Source organism: Lactuca serriola, chromosome 1, assembly GCF_051521515.1.
Source record: "Lactuca serriola cultivar US96UC23 chromosome 1, Lser_US96UC23_V15, whole genome shotgun sequence".
In the NCBI taxonomy this organism is placed as follows: Eukaryota; Viridiplantae; Streptophyta; class Magnoliopsida; order Asterales; family Asteraceae; genus Lactuca; species Lactuca serriola.
In genome coordinates this window covers 110,748,195-110,765,669 of record NC_136408.1, presented here as the reverse complement: position 1 = coordinate 110,765,669, position 17,475 = coordinate 110,748,195, and the positions used below count along the sequence as shown (strand labels likewise).

Below are 17,475 nucleotides of genomic sequence, written 5' to 3'. Positions count from 1 at the left end.
CCCGTTCCGTCAATAAAATTTGTCGTTTTCGAATTGTTTCCGTTTCGTTATTAAATTAAGTCATTAAATTTGAGTCGTTTATTATGACTTAATGGGCATTCAAACACGTTAGAAACCCAAGAAAACATTCCAAGTTATTATTTAGAAAATTTTAGTTTCGACCATATCGGGTTACGACAACTTTATCGGGTGTGACCAAAAGCATCGTATAACGTTAGTATCGGGTAAAATTCCACCGTGTCCAAAACTTGAAACATATATAAAGCACAATTAACTTCATTTTGAAGCTTTTGCACCCTCTCTCACTACTCTCTCTGTACAATCTCATTCTTAGTTCAAAATCACCCAAATCAAGCTTCAAATCATCAAGGTAACCATCCTAACTCATTGAATAATCTCTTCAACCTTCAAATTCGTTTTTAATCTATGATTTAGGACCATAAACACGTGTTTACGGCCCTGGAGCACTCATGGGCCGTGAACACATATAAAATGGGTTTTGGAGCCTAAATACCCTCTCAAACAACTCATGGAGCTTAGAAATGACATAAGGATTTATTGGAATGGACTTGGAACACCTAGAACTCATCATTTAGGGGGTAAATGAGAGTTTACTGCCCAAGAACATGCTTGGGCCATAAACTCCATATCATGGGCAACAAACTCCTTTTAAGGTGTTAAAATGCCATTTAAACACCTCCTAAACCTTGGATTAAAGTCTAGAAGCAACCACAATCGATTTAGGGGCCTTAAGCATGATGAAAACAACCCTCATAGGAGCTTACGGCCGTAAACCCCCCAAGGATAGGTTCCTGGGCCGTAAACTCCTATACATTAGCCAAATAATGCCATAAATCCATTCCAAGGCTTGTAAAATTTGTTTGAGTCACATGTGATTGATCTTAGGCCACCAAAACACTAATAGAAGGAAGGTATAGGAGCTTATGGCCGTAAACTCCTAGTTTGCGGCCGTAAACTCCCTTTGATGGTTCCTTTGGTGGTTTAATTCCTTCCTATGCCTTAGATTAAATCCTAGCAACATTTCCCAAGTAATAATTTACCCTTAAGCACGTTAAAACCCATCATCTATGAGTTCAAGGCTGTGAACTCATGTGGACATGGTCTTAGGGCCGTAAACTCCCTAAGGAGTTTACTCTTAAAGAGCAAACTCATTATCTAAGCCCTATTCGTCCATAGATGCCACCCGGGTCACTCAAAACACTTGATTTGAAGTGTTTTCGCGTCTTGGAGTGTATAATCACATCTAATTAGGGAATTAAAGTCTAATTAGATACATTTTTGTATCATTCCATATTACATAGGAACCTCGCGCGTTATCAAGCCCCGAACTGACACTTAGCATCCTAGACGACACGTTCCTCGACTGGGGAGTTCAAACCCCTACACCTTTTCCGTGTTTTTCAATGTTTTCAGGGGGGGAGGGGGGGAATACAAGCAAAATATAAATGTTTTCAAAATCTAAAACTGATGTATTTCTATAAATATCTGGCAAACTTATAGATATCTTTGCCCCTTATGTATTATGCTGAGCATAAGAGATGTTTTATCGATTATAACTACATGGATTTCAGTAAAGGAAACAATCAAATTAATCAAATTATTATGGGAATAATTTGGGATCTTTAGTTCTTGTTTAACGAGTATAAATTTATGTAAAGTTATTAGATAAACTATGTATGATTCAGTTTATCTCTGTTTAATTTAGAGTATATTGCCATATCATTCCATTATATTTAACTGTTTTCACTGTATTATGTTTCAAAACGATTAGTATGTTTGATAACGTCTGAAAACACCGTGAATAATTTAATACTAGCTTGTGAGATTCGTCATTATTAAACCCTTTGGGTTATCAGTAAATCCTCCCCAGAAGTGTAACCAGAGTCTCCTGGAGGGAGAGCGTGGAATTTGTGAATAGATCTATTCGGGACTGACAATCCCACACCTAAACTGCTAGCTACAGTTAGTATTCCCATGGTTTTGAAATCTATATCTGGTACACGATGGTAATCCCATGGCTTTAAATCTATATCTAGTACGGGATGGTAATCCCATGGTTTTGAAATCTATATATATGGGACAGGATGGTAATCCCATGGTTTTGAAATCTATATCTGGGACGGGATGGTAATCCCATGGTTTTGAATCTATATCTCGTACGGGATGGTAATCCCATGGTTTTGAATCTATATATAGTACGGGATGGTATTCCCATGGTTTTCAATCTATATCTGGTACGGGATGGTAATCCCATGGTTTTGAATCTATATCTAGTACAGGATGGTAATCCCATGGTTTTGAATCTATATTTAGTATGGGATGGTATTCCCATGGTTTTCAATTTATATCAAGTACGGGATAGTATTCCCATGACTTTCAAACTATAGTTTTGTGTATTAAAAACTATTTTATATCTGGTACGGGATAGTATTCCCATGGTTTTCAATCAATATTTTTATGTATTAAAAATATCTACTGTTGTACTAGATGGTAATTTCCAGTGGTTTTCAATTTATAGTTTTATGTATTAAACTATACACTGTGGTATTTAACTAAACCTTACTTTTAGGAAAATAAAGGTTTTTCCTGAGATAACTGAACTGTACATAACCGGATAGTATAATAAACGGATACCTAAACTAAACTTATAAGAAAATATGGGATTTTCTTGGCTAACAAACTTTTTCGGAAAACCAAAGGAAACATGTTCATTTTCAGAAAACAAAACACTTATGAACTCACCAGCTTTATGCTGATTTTCAAACTGCTTGTATTCTCAGGTCCGCATTAGACAGGTACCCAGCGATCCTTTTGGCGAAGACGGAGTAGGTAGAAGACACGTCTTAACTTTTGTTCATATGATATATATATATATATATATATATATATATATATATATATATATATATATATATATATATATGTGTGTATAACACATGTAACTCTTGTTTTCAGACAATGTAAATATGTAAAGTTTTCTGTTTACTATGCTTACTATGTACATTGGTTGCGATATTCATGACGTCCTCCGCCCTGGAACATTTCCGCCTTTGGTTTCGGGGTGTGACAGATTGGTATTAGAGCCCTTGTTTATAGTGAACTAGTATACCAAACCTTACATGGTATAAGACTATAAACACTAAGGGGCCTAAGCGCTCTGAACTAAAAGTATACCTTAAAATATAAGTATTTTCAAGAGTATACAAGTATACCTAACCGTCGAAATCTGTAACTACAAGTACAACAGAACATAAGTAAATGGGTGTTGTACGCTGTGGTTAAACCTGGGCAGTTATGTAGTTGTGTCTAGGATCAAAATAGCCTGGATAACTATATTCATTCGAGACACAGCCAACATGTGCTTGGGAGTGACTGTGGTACGCAGCATGTCTAAAACTTACCTAATACCCAAACAACGAGCCGTCGTCACAGTGAATCATGAAATACTATGGGAGTATTTCTCGAGCAAAATCTGTTATAGAAATTCTCATCCCAGTGTTGTTCCTCAATCATTCCTTAGCGACAGTTTATCTGCTTTGATAACTCTTTCCTGCTTTATCGCTTAATAGAATTCTATATATGTCTTAATGAGATATCCCCTGTTCCATATCTCTTGATTCAATTCAGAGGACTTACCATCCTCTCTTTCCTAATCTTTTTAGATCAAGATGCCTCCAAGGAAGAGACCCAACTCAAAGAACGACAACAATCCTCCTCCGCCACCACCCCCTCCCCAATTTGATCATGTGGTGTTCCAGGCAGTTGTTACTGCCGCAGTGGTAGCCGCCATGTCTCAAATGAACCCCGGTGGTTCAGAGCCCCAAAACCAAGATGATAACCAAGGACACCGAAAGGAGTGTTCCAATAAGGACTTTATGCACGCGAAACCCACATCTTTCGATGGCACTGGAGGTGTCATTACCCTAACTCGATGGTTCGAGAAAATCAAATCTATTTTTGAAATCTGTGCCTGCTCTAAATCGGATAAGGTGAAGTTCGCTGCATGCACGTTCACCGATAAAGCTCTAACTTGGTGGAACGGCTGAGTCAAATTCCTAACCCTACCTGTAGCCAATGCCATGGGTTGGGAGGCCATGAAGGAACTTCTGCTTGCAGAGTACTGCCTTCGGGGCGAAATGCAGAAGTTAGAACACAAACTCTGGAACCTGAAGATGAAGGGTTCCGATATCGCCGCTTACACTTAAAGATTTGATGACGTGGCACTACTCTGTCCTGGAATGGTTACCCCGCAGAGTAAGAAAATTGAGAGATTCATCTGGGGGTTGACCCAGCCATCCAAGGGAAATGTCTCGGCTACGAAGCCAGACACCTATGACAGCGCCAAATGCTTAGCACAAACCCTGATCGACCATAGCGAGGACTTAGAGGAAGCAGCCACCACTCCTGAGGCGACAGAGAGGAGCGGTGAGAAAAGAAAGTTTTGGATGAAGAAGAAGAGTCAGCCTTCTCAGGAGTCCTCGAAGAAGCAGCAAACTGTAGCAGTCCATGCTGTTACTATCCCTGTTGCTGCTGCTTCTGCAATAGGATCCACAGCTCAAGCACCTACCAGTAGGTATGCTGGTAACCTTTCCCTTATGCGACAAGTGTAAATACCACCATAACCCCGGCCCCTGCCGTGAACTGTCATGCTCCAACTCTGGTAAAAAGGGGCATACGATTCGATTCTGCAAGGCGCCAACCCAATCAACCAGCCAAGCTTCTGAAGCAGGTATTGGTCAGACCTGTTATGGTTGTGGTGAAGTTGGTCATTACAAGAGAAATTGCCCAAAAACAGCAACAACTGGCAACACTGGGAGAGTCCTAGCTATTGGACAAAATGAGCCAGCCGTCGACCCCACCGTTGCCACAGGTATATTCCTCCTCGATAAATCTTATGCATGTAATCCTATTCAATTCTAGTGTCGAAAGAAATTTTGTTAGTATTCATTCAAACACCTTCTTAAACATAGTTCTTCGTTAGTAACCGAAACGTTTACTGTCGACATAGCTAACAGTGAGTAAGAGAACATTAACGACATATCCATAGGTTGTATCCTTACTCTGGGCGACTATTCCTTTCCAAACTTTTTCTTGGATAACAAACTTTTTCGGAAAACCAAAGGAAACATGTTCATTTTCAGAAAACAAAACACTTATGAACTCACCAGCTTTATGCTGATTTTCAAACTGCTTGTATTCTCAGGTCCGCATTAGACAGGTACCTAGCGATCCTTTTGGCGAAGACGAAGTACGTAGAAGACACGTCTTAACTTTTGTTCATATGATATATATATATATATATATATATATATATATATGTATAACACATGTAACTCTTGTTTTCAGACAATGTAAATGAATCTATGTAATGTAAAGTTTTGTGTTTACTATGCTTACTATGTACATTGGTTGTGATATTCATGACGTCCTCTGCCCCGGAACATTTCCGCCTTTGATTTCGGGGTGTGACACACTCTATCTCTCTCTAGTATAGATGGATGAATGAAAGACCTGATAGATTTTAATTTCCCAAATAGAAAAACATGCTATCATATGAAATTATTTGCAAGAAGAACAATGTTTGACTAAAAGTCAAAATTAGACTTTGATTTCAATAGAGAGGAGAAAAGGCAACCACTTTTAGATCGAGCACGTGTTATCACGAGAGACTTGGATCTGCAAGTTTGGAATAAAAACCGGAGAAAGGGATTTAGACATGCCATGGCTACAACACCATTTGTGTTGCCTCGCCAAGTTACGGGCTGAGTTTCACCCATCACCAGAAACTAGTGCTTGGAGAAGTTAATGCACAACTATATCATCATCGCCTCGATTTTTGGTATATGGGTCGATTCGTAGAGCATCTGAGAAGACAAAAGCTTTAAATCGAAACAATTTCAGAAAATAAACTTGATGGACTGGATATGGTCTCTAACGAAAACACATAATTAAAGATCAGATGTTTCTGAGAGCTTTGATTTTTTCATTCACTGATTGGATTTTGCTTAAAGGTCAATTTCTGAGTTTTTCACCATCAATTTGCAGGTGTCTGCATTAATCATTTTATGTGTGTGTATTTTGAAGAAGCTGAACACAGAAAAGCATTTTGGTGCGTGATGTTTGAAGGTAGGAATGTGGGTTTCTATAGATTTCTTCCGTGTTCATTTTGTGTTCTTCATTTTGTATTCATGATCATCTTCAACCTCCAACTTTTATTAATCCTCCTTGAAATGGAAAGGGGAGAATATCGTAAGGAAATCAAGTAAATAGATTATAGCATGGAAATATGATTCAAACAAAATATCAAGAACTTGGTGGACAATAAACTTAAATTTGTGAAATCATACTAAGATGAAAAATGCTTGCCTTTGTTACAAACTCACAAATTGACAAAAAGGTTATGAAATCATATTGATGTTTTTGATGTTAAATAAAAAACGTATATAAATATCACATGTATGCTTACAATTTGGGTGAATCGGAAAAAAAAATCTTGAAATCTGTACATCTATATGGATTTTGGAAGGTTCATCAAGAGAGAGAAAGAGAGATCCTTTCTATATTAAATAATTATATTTATTTTTTCTAAGACAAAACTTCATAAATGGTCTTTGTGATAGAGAAACTACGGAAATGCCCTTTAGTTAGGGTACATAAGCTAACAGATTTAGGAAAAAAAAGATCGTTGGTTAAAAGTTTTGAAAACACAGGGACCATCTATGAGATTTTTTAAACTTAGGACTAAACTTCAGATTTCTAAATACCAACATTTATGAAGTTTTGTCCCTTTTTTAGGTTAATAAGAGTAACTGAAACATCAGTGAAATTAGGAACTTGAAGTACAACGATGATTCGTTCCTCAATCATATGCGTGCAACCGGTGATTCAAATTTTATCATCCGGTGATCAACTAAATGTTTAATTTAGGAATTTTGCACATTGACGTTTATTTATAAAGATTTACATCAAAATGAAGACATTGAGCTTAACAAGGATGTTTCTTGGTTTGAGATTCGATCTGAATTACTAATCAATGGGAATCTCTTTTGGTTAATATTTTTTTTCTTGTAGGTGGTGGAGTTGGCCGGAAATGCCACTGGGCACTAGTAAAACAAAATAATTCCATACTATTTTTTGTTAGCCATTAGAAATATGAAGATCTTGGGGAATTACTTGTTATGCAACATATATAGATCATATGATAAATTCATGATTTGATTCCGCTGTATAATTGGATTTTATTAGAGTTTTGGAAATGACTTGACTGCATATGACCCCGGTTACAAAACCGGATTATATTAGCCATCTACTATAACTTATTTTAGGCCCTAGCGTACATTACAATAGCAATCATTGTCCAAAAACTTAAACCCTAATCACGAGCTCTCTTCTTTCTCTGTAACCCGCCTCGCTTTTCTAGATGATAAGCTTTCGAAATATTCCAAAAAAACAATTAAACGACTTGTATCTTTTCTACTCCGGATTCATCATTGCAAACAACAACAGCCGAAAGTTGCTTTCTCAACATCATTTTTATTTTCATCCTGCAAAACAAAAACAAACTATCATCACCATTTTTATATAAATAACCCCAAGTCAAGATTGCGAAACCGTGTATTATTTTTAAACTCCCTTAAACAAAGTTACGCCTTTACATAATTTATGGTGCTCGTAATAAGGTAGAGACTTTTTTTTGAAAACGTATCACGAAAAAACAGTAGAGCAACTTAGACCATCTCCAATGCATTGAACTCATATGAGTTCAATGGATTGACACATATACATTCCACTCACTATACAACTTTACTCATTAAACTCTACACTCCATTAAACTCTATACAATTTAATGGATTGTCACATCATTTATCATTTTCTTTTTATTTATTATTATTTTTAAAAAATTAATTAGCATGAAATTAAAAATTAAAAACTACAATTAAAATTAACATTAATTAAAAAATTAAAATAAAAAATTATATATATATATATATATATGTGTGTGTGTGTGTGTGTGAGAGAGAGAGAGAGAGGAGAGAGAATATAGAGTTCAATGGGGATTGAACCCCCCATTCCATTGAATCCTAGTCACTTTCCCAGGAATTTTGAGTTTAATGATATTAAACTCCCCATTAAACCCTCCATTGAACTCCCATTGGAGATAGCCTTATCCTCATGCTTTTCTATCTTGGATTTGAAAACAGAATTCCATCAAAAAATGAATAACAATAAATAACGAACTTACTTGAAAATCGATTGCATCTTCAAGTGTGTCAATGATTGTCTCCATGGTAGGGCGTTCCTCTGACTCCAAACTTATGCATTGATATGCAAGGTCTTTGAACATATTAAAACATCGGCTATCAACCTGATTTTTTATAGCCGGATCAATTAATTTCTCGGGTTCATCGTTATAGTAACGTCTGACAAGATTTATCAGAAATTGTGGGTTACCATCAACAAACTTTGTAGGCTTATATGCGGGTCTCCCACTCAATATTTCAAACAACACAACACCGAATGAGTACACGTCAGACTCTTTTCTGAGGATGCCACTTTCTTGGTAAAGAGGATCCAAATAGAAGTTGGTACCCGAAGCTTTGGTATAGATTTGTGTGTGTTGCTGATTTCTGGGCCCTTCTTTTGACAAACCAAAATCACAAATTTTTGCATGCATTATTTCATCCAAGAGTATGTTTCCACACTTGATGTCTCTGTGTATTACTCTTGTGAAGTCACCTTGACCCGAGTGGAGGTATTCAAGTCCATTTGCAGCTCCTAAGCAAATCTTGAGGCGTTGTGACCATGTTATGAGACCCCTCTTGATGGGGTCATGGAGATGATGATCAAGGCTACCATTATTAGCATACTCATACACTATGATCATCTCTTTCTCTTCATCACAGTAACCAACGAATGGAATGATGTTTTGATGGCGGAAGGTTGAAATCAACTTAATCTCAGTAAGGAACTCCTTTTTTCCTTGGTGACTTTTTGGGTCAAGACGTTTGATGGCCACTGTGCAGTTTTCCCAGCGTTCAGAGAGTTGTGCTTTGTAGACATTACCAAATCCACCTTCTCCAATCTGAGTAATAGGATTGAAGTTTCCGGTTGCCAACTTGATTTCTTTGAGTGGAATTAACCAACTTTCTAGTTGTTCATATTTGTGGCTACGCTTAGTGATTTTTGTAAATGTTGGTCCATGGATCTGCGAGTATAAACAGATGCAACCTAGTTTATTTTCTTAAAGACACGGTTTTTCTTATGTGAAAAGGACAAATCTAGTAGTTCAACAAATAAATCCCACTACTTCAGATGTTAAATGCATTCAGAGCATCCATAATGAATAGTTTAATGGGAGAGTTGAATAAGGTGGCATACTTAATTAACATTCAACAGATTACATATAAAATTCATTGGTCATTGAACTTTTCAATCGGAAAAACGAAACATTATATATATATATATATATATATATATATATATATATATATATATTTGTCCACACGTCTGCACAATATTTGTCCATCCACATTATAACCTAGCCCTATATATATATATATATATATATATATATATATATATATATATATATATATATATATATATATATATATATATGGGGCTAGGTTATAATGTGGATGGACAAATATTGTGTGGACATGTAGATAATGCTATTTTATGAGAATTACTAAGAGATTATGTTGTTTAGTAATGTGAATACGTTCAATCTCATAGAACTATTGTTATTTTAATGGATTCTCACTAATTGTAATTCATTTTTGTTCTTATGCATTGTTTTTCATTTATTTTCATTTTTACAGAATACGACTCATTTAACATTCTGATAACATTCTGGCATAATAAGAATAATTAAAAAAAATCTATAATAATCTTATAGACGATTTAATTAGTGAAAACACGTAACAATTATAATAATTTTATAAAATTGAACGTATTCATATTAATTATCAAACAACATATTTTCTTTATCATTTTCACAAAATACCATTGTCCACATGTCCGCAGAATAGATGTCAATCCACATTTGAACCTATCTCTCTCTCTCTCTCTCTCTCTCTCTCTCTCTATATATATATATATATATATATATATATATATATATATATATATATATATATATATATATAGAACTCTATTGAGATCAATGCATTGTAGGAAAATTAATGTATAGTTGTATAGTAGGTAAAACGATAATGTATCAAACCATTAAACTTTGCATTAAACTCTATAAGTTTAATTCAAAGAGTACTGAATTCCTACCGTTATAGACTTGTTCTTAACTTGTTTGGTTAGTGTTGTAGTTTTAAAAGGTAAAATATCTAAGAAATTTCCATTTTTTGTGATATTACATCATAGCGGATAGATCACAAAATATTTATGACCTCTTAGCTATTGATGACATTAAATTTGAAAGAAAAGACTTACTTGGATATTTTGTGCTTCCTTAAGCCTCTTCATAACCTGGTGCATGGTAGGGCGATCGTTTGAGTTCAAACTAATGCATCCATAAGCGAGCTCCTTAAACTCATGGAAAGAATCGATCTTAATTTGATCTTTAATATGATAATCGACTATTTTATCTAGTCCATCATCATAGTTGCTACGAATCCAATCTATGAGTGTTTGTGGAGGACCAAAACCAGTGATGGTGTCTTTAGCAAGCTTACCAGTCACCATTTCAATAAGTAGCACTCCAAACGAGTAAACGTCTGATTTTGTTGTAGGGATGCGACTTTCATTGTAAATGGGATCTAAGTAATATTTGTCACCCAGATCAACAGTTGTCTCGACTGGAGTATCATCTACCTTATTTCTGGGGCCTGATTGTGACAACCTGAAACCCGAAATTTTGGCTACCATATACTCACCTAGCAATATATGTGTCGGGTTCACAGATCTGTGAATTACCCTTCTGTCCTTCCCAAGACCCGAATGAAGATAGTTGAGACCCTTTGCTGCATCTATGCAAATATTCAGACGAATCCCCCACGTTAACCAAATCCTCTTCATGGGGTCTACCAGATGATCGTAAAGGCTTCTATTGACAGCGTATTCATAAACTAACATCATGGAATTGTATTGATCATTGTAGCCAATGAAGCCGATGATGTTTTCATGGTGGAGTGTTGAAACCACCTCAAGCTCGTTTTTGAATTCTTCCTTTACTTTGTGAACACCTTGAATAAAGCGTTTGACAGCAGCGGTTTGGTTTTGCCACTGTTCACCGAGTTTTGCAAAGTAGACCCTCGCATATACCCCACCTCCTCCCGGAATTTGGTTTGCGAAGCCCTCTGTGGCTTTGAGGATCTCCCTGGTTGGAATTGTTCGCTTTATACCCGAAGAAGACATTTGTTTGTGATATTTGTGGCTGAATATGTATGGTTTGGGTTGCGAATATGAACGTACTGAGTTTGCTTTGGGAGGATGAGATCGGCTCTGGGGTACAAATAGCAAACATTGAAATTGTTAATCAATCATACTTTTTTATTTTAATAAGGAAACTAGGATTATTATATGATATCGTTTTAAATACACAATTTTTATATAAGTCGTGAAAATATAATTTTTAATCCTGTTACATTTTTATTTTTTAATTATCTGTTGATTATTCTACGTCAACTTTTATTGTCAAACAAACTACCTGTATTTATACACTCGACAGCTGTGTATTTTGCTTTCGACTAGCCAAAGTATATAACTAGGTCCAATGTGAATAGATTTTACAAAATAAAAAGGTCGTCATTTTTATAAAAATAAACACAAGCTCAATATTCGAACTCCAAGTATGCTAACCAGTAAAGAAGATTGACCTTATTAAATACTGAGTTAATAACTTTTGTTACATAATTGTCTTCACACTACAAAGAAGTAGGAGAATTAAGGGCAACGTATTTAACAACGACATGAAGCCCCTTGTTGTCGCCGCGCTAAAGGTGTTGTCCCTAATGCCCAGGTCAGCGATCTGTTTGATTCGTCAAAAATAAATCCTAGCCATCTCTGTTGTTGATCGATCCAACGGCTGGGACACGTTCTCAACCAAACCTACAGAGATGACGGCAATAGCGGCGAAGCCATTTGACCACAAATACTCACCAAAACGGTATCACTGATTTCCACTCTGCCGCCGATGGCGATGAAGTAGTTTTGCTAATTGTTATGACCTATACAACCATAACAACCCACACATATGGTGCTATTCTCCTTCAGGTCTCGTTTTGCCATAAGTTCCATGCAACGACATCTTCTTCTGTCAAAAATTTACCATCAATGACGCTCTTCTTCTTCCCAAACGGTTAACATACTTTTCTCTTTTGATCTTCTTTGTCTAAGCGCTCCCTACAAAAATGGAGAGTATTAGCGGCGACATGTGTCACCGCTAAAAGTCCAGGATGTCACTGCTAAAAGGTCGCCGATGTTACTTCGTCGCTAATGCTCCATAGTTTGTAGCTATTGCTATGCATCGCTGCTAATGGACTTTCGCTGCTAATACCTTATGTCACCACTAATAACCTTGTGTCGCTACTAATTGTATTTTTTCAGTATTTAACATTGAAATTAAAAAAAAAAAAAAACAGTATAAAAAGTATAAAAACTACTACGAAATATTATTTAAAGAAAAATAGTTCGAAACGTTAAAGTTTAATAATATATATTGCACCAAATTTTAACATCCCAATTTTCAAGACCAAAAATTTCATTTTTATATAATGATTTAGAAAAAAAAAACAATTATATGAAAACATGATCGAGTCACATCATTTCATAAAACCATAGTCACATGTCTCAAACCATAACATAAAAATAGTAACAATGTCAGAGTACAATCCCAAAAATCTCATAATGCGGAAATCATGTGTGTGTGATGCGTTGCTATCATGTCGGCTCCTTCCCCTTCGATGAAGATGTACCTGAAAACAAAACTGAAAACAGTGAGCACAAAGATTAGTGAGTTCCCCCATCATACCACATACCACATAACAAACATATTGTCGGACAATTCTGAAGTGCCCGACCTACCCTGTCAGGCAATTTTGGTGTCCCCAACCTACCTTGTCCGACAATTCTGGGGTGCCCGACCTACCCTGTCAGACAATTATGTGGTGCCCGACCTACCCTGTCTAGAAATTCTAGGGTGCCCGACCTACCCTTTGATTTATCTCAACCAGATACATGACTATTTCACCCTTACTACAACCACATAATAACATACATGAACATACTGTCAGGCATATCTAGGGTGCCCGACCTACCCTTCGGTCCTTACGACCGTACTTGGGGACTATTTCCCCTAACTTTTTACTATCACATAACATCATATCATGCTAGCACATAACATAACAGATAACAACATACCAGATAATTATCACGAAGACAATTATATCTACTATATTTCTTACTAGTGGGTCGGGCTTGGTGCCTTAGAGCCACGTCTACTGGAAGGTAACTCGCCTCGATACTGTGTAGTATCTACACTGTCCTCGGTGCTAGGATCAACTCTTCACAACCTCCTACACATAACAATCTTCCTTAATCACCTTTTCATAATCCTAACCCTTTCAAGGGTCAACTCAGGTTAAAGTCAAAGTCAAGGTCAACACCCTAGTAAAAGTCAACTTTTAGTCAAAGTCAATATCTAGTTGACTCAACTCACCGAGTTGGTCCACCAACTCGTCGAGTTCGATAATCCACAAACTTCTGGAACATCGATCCTACTAGTCGAGTGTTTCAAGAACTCGTCGAGCTTCCTCGTACATAGTTGAGACTTCTACTCCTAACTCGCCAATTTCTTCTTGAACTCGTCGAGTTCTCCTTCTTATAGAATCAGGACCTTTTGCTCATGACTCGCAGAGTTCATCCTTGAACTCGTTGAGTCCTGCTTCATATAAGTTGAAACATTTAGCCCTTGACTTGCTGAGTACTTCCTTGAACTCACCGAGTCAGGACATTTGCCTTCAACTCGTCGAGTTCATCATTCAACTCGTCGAGTTCTTTGATTTCAAGTCCATAACTACATCCATCTTGTTGAGTCCTCTTATAGACTCAACCAAATTGCTCAGAAATAGAAAAGATTGGGGAACCATGACCCGACTCGCCGAGTCCTATGAACAACTCGTCGAGTCCCCCAAAGTCCAAGTCCATCCAGCCGATTTTAGTTGGGCTTATTGCATCTAAATCATAGATCTGACCTCTTAGGGTCGATATAACACGTAAAGTTAAGAGCTTTACATGCATATATGTGTTTTATGAAGCCAAAAAACCAAAACTAAACCATAAAGGAGTTCTAATGCATGGGATAGGGCCCTAGCTCAATAAAGGTGGCAATTTTAAGCTTCCTGAGCTTAAAGGTTCCAAGATCTGAAGTCAATACATTAATATGCAGTCAATCCCGAAAGTGACTTAGAAATGGCCCAAAAACGATAATATACAAGCCCTAAAGAAGATCTAAGCGATGGAAAGCCAAGGTTAAAGCTTTTTACCTCAAACAAGCTAGAAATGCAACCAAAGCTCTAGATCTACTGCCTTCTTGAATCTCCAAGCCTTTCCTTCCTTCTCCAAGCTTCAAATCACTATAATGACACTAAATAGCTCAAGAACACTCACAAGCTGATTAGGGTTTCGAGAATAGGGTCTGAAGGTGATGGAGGCTGGAGTGGAGGCCATATAAAATGTTTAAATAGGGTGCAAACCCTGAAAGTTAGGGTTTCACTCTGGCAGACCTACTCGTCGAGTCGGGGGTTTCCGACTCGTCGAGTGGAGTCTTCCAACCGCGACCAAGATCCTCTCCTACTCGACGAGTTTGGGGCCACTAACTCATCGAGTCCCAATATAAAAAGAAAAATTCATATTTAACATACGTACCAGGAACCGGGCATTGCAAATCTCCTTCACTTATTTTAGACTTCGTCCTCGATGTCTGCTACTGCATCCGGAAAAAGCTTGGGGTAGTGCTCCCTCATCTCGTCCTCCAGCTCCCAAGTTCATTTTGAGACCTTGCGGTGTTGTCATTGCACATTCACCAGCTCCACCCTCTTGTTCCTCAAATCCTTCGACTTCTGGTCGAGGATAGCTACTGGTCGCTCGATGTAGTTCAGGCTGTCATCCACCAGAATATCCTCTAGAGGCACCACCACAGAGTTGTCTACCAGGAACTTTTGGATCTTGGAGACGTGAAAGGTGCTATGGAACTGGCTATGCTCGGCTGGACGATCCTATTGGATTAGATGTCTAAGCCCATAACTAATATTGGTATGTACTCAACCCGAGAGTAGCATGGTCCATTTGGGTTGCATATCATCAGGACAATTTGTTAGGATGGAATTTTGAGAAGAGGTTATATATGATTTATTAATATATTATAAGTTCTAATATATTAATATGAAATCATATGATTTAATTAGTATTGAGCAAGAATTAGTTTGGAATTAATTTAGTGATCAAGAGAGACAAATTAAATCTATGGGGACTAATTGTGGTATTTGGTATATTTATATGTGTTGGGCTTATGATCCATATTGGACTAAGTTTATGTATGGATAAAGAGATGGGCCACATGAAGCATGGTTCATAAACCCATGGGTATGGATTTGGGTTATATCCATGACCCTTGGAATCCTACATATAAATATATGCTCCATAACATAAAAACATGGACTTCTAGTTCTTGGAGTTCATGGATGTGTTTTAATGCATGGAAATTCTATCTCAAGAGTCACCTTTGTCTTAGGTGTGTTTTGAGCCACTTGAGGCATTCATACTTTTGGTGCTAAGCTCTTAAGGCCAACTACTACAAGGTTTCAAGCTACAACAAAAGGTATGTCATCCTTACTAGTATTTTATATTGTTTATGTCAATTACATGCTAGTTATAGGCTTAATGCTTTGGAAACAATATTACATGTATAATTAGAGAAAACATAGATCCAAGGCATTTAGGGTTGTATGTGCACCATACGATGTTGTAGTATACAAAACCCAACAGTGGTATCAGAGCCATGGGTTGTTTCTATTATATTTGATGTTATTATTGGTTTTCGAAGCAAAAAAAAAATCGAATTTTCTGCATTCTGACTGCAGGGCTCGTCGAGTCCACTGGGTGACTCGACAAGTTGCTTGAAGATACTCTTGGAATTGTTGAGTGCATCATGGAACTCGACGAGTTTGCAGTCCTGACTGCAGATTTTCGAGTTTTGTGGCCTGTTTTGGATTAGGATCATTACCACAAAATGATTTTATTCATAAAATTTGATTTTGATGCTATGGTAATGATTATCCTCATCCAAATAAAGGATAATTGTCAAAGTTTCAAATTTTGTATTAGTTTATGTGATTAGCTAATTTCTTGAAAATTGTTGATGTGAATTATCTTTACTTTTGAGTTCGATCTAGATTATAGAAAAATTATTTGATTATTGTGGTAATTGGAATAATTGATCTTAATGGTTTTTATGAAGTCCATAACTTGTCCTCAAATTATGAAAAATGAAGTGTTTTACTTTAAAAGTTCATTAGGATTCATAGGTTATGAAAAATGAAAGGTCTTATTTTAAATTTCATCATAAAATAGTTTTATGTCTTCCATAGCATGCCATCAAGTTATGGAACTTGAAAAGTCTTCAATAAAAACCATATTAAACTCATAAGTTATGGAAAAAAAAAGTTTTTGAATTATTCAAAACTTGCCCTCAAGTTTTGGAAAATTTTAAAGTTACCTCCATGTACACTTTAATTCCAAATCAAATCCTAGAATTTTAAAAGTTTAAAATTCAACCCTTATACTATTATAATATTATAGGTATAATATTTATAGATATGTATAAGAGTAAAGCCAGTCTTACCGTTAGTAGGCTTCAATCTCGAAGCCGGTGTATAAGGGGGGTATAAGGTTACTACCTTAAAATTTGTAGTTTAATGGGTGTCCACTCTCACCCACCGCTTCCTTGACTGGTGGAGGGTTGTGAGCCGAACGGGTAGGACAGGACATTAAATCTCCCTTCATTAAAAGTACAATGATAAATATAAAGTAACTAAACTTTATTAAATTCTCAATCTTAGTTACTTTAGGAAAATTTGAATTTGGTGCTAACCTATGAAATTGCACATTGTATGTTGTTAAGTCGTTAGTGGACCGTGTGTAGTTAACCGACACACTAAACTGGGACTGACAATGCATGACAAAGGGTAGTTTGATGTTAATCATATATTAATGGAACATGTGTGGTTAACCGGCACATTGATTAAGTTGTTGTAACATTAAGTGTACCAAGCTAATTTGCATGGTTATTCACTCCTTGTTTGTGATTCTCGGCATCCCAGTCACAAACTTGAAGGGAGCAATCGAGATTTAAACATGCCTTTGAATAGTTCAATGAATCTCAAAGGATCTAGGAATTTCAATGATTTAAGACCTAATTTTTTTTGTTTTTCCATGGTGGAA

General features: G+C 36.5%; 1 protein-coding gene across 1 annotated transcript; it reads right to left on the bottom strand.

The window, feature by feature from the left end:
* Positions 1-7,234: 7,234 nt before the first annotated feature.
* Positions 7,235-11,485, bottom strand: LOC145097303 (putative receptor-like protein kinase At5g24010). The gene is made up of 3 exons (XM_079034845.1): positions 10,468-11,485; positions 8,264-9,226; positions 7,235-7,565 (listed from the first exon to the last, which is right to left on the bottom strand). The coding sequence occupies exons 1-3, from the start codon at positions 11,389-11,391 to the stop codon at positions 7,509-7,511; spliced, it is 1,944 nt and encodes a 647-aa protein (XP_078890971.1). The 5' UTR covers positions 11,392-11,485; the 3' UTR covers positions 7,235-7,508.
* Between the last annotated feature and the right edge of the window lie 5,990 nt (positions 11,486-17,475).

Coding starts and splice junctions, on each gene's coding strand:
- LOC145097303 (XM_079034845.1), bottom strand. CDS start 11,391: ATGTCTTCTTCGGGTATAAAGCGAACAATTCCAACCAGGGAGATCCTC. Junction 9,227..10,467: donor AGGAAGCACAAAATATCCAA/GTAAGTCTTTTC, acceptor TTATACTCGCAG/ATCCATGGACCAACATTTAC. Junction 7,566..8,263: donor AAGATGCAATCGATTTTCAA/GTAAGTTCGTTA, acceptor TTTGTTTTGCAG/GATGAAAATAAAAATGATGT.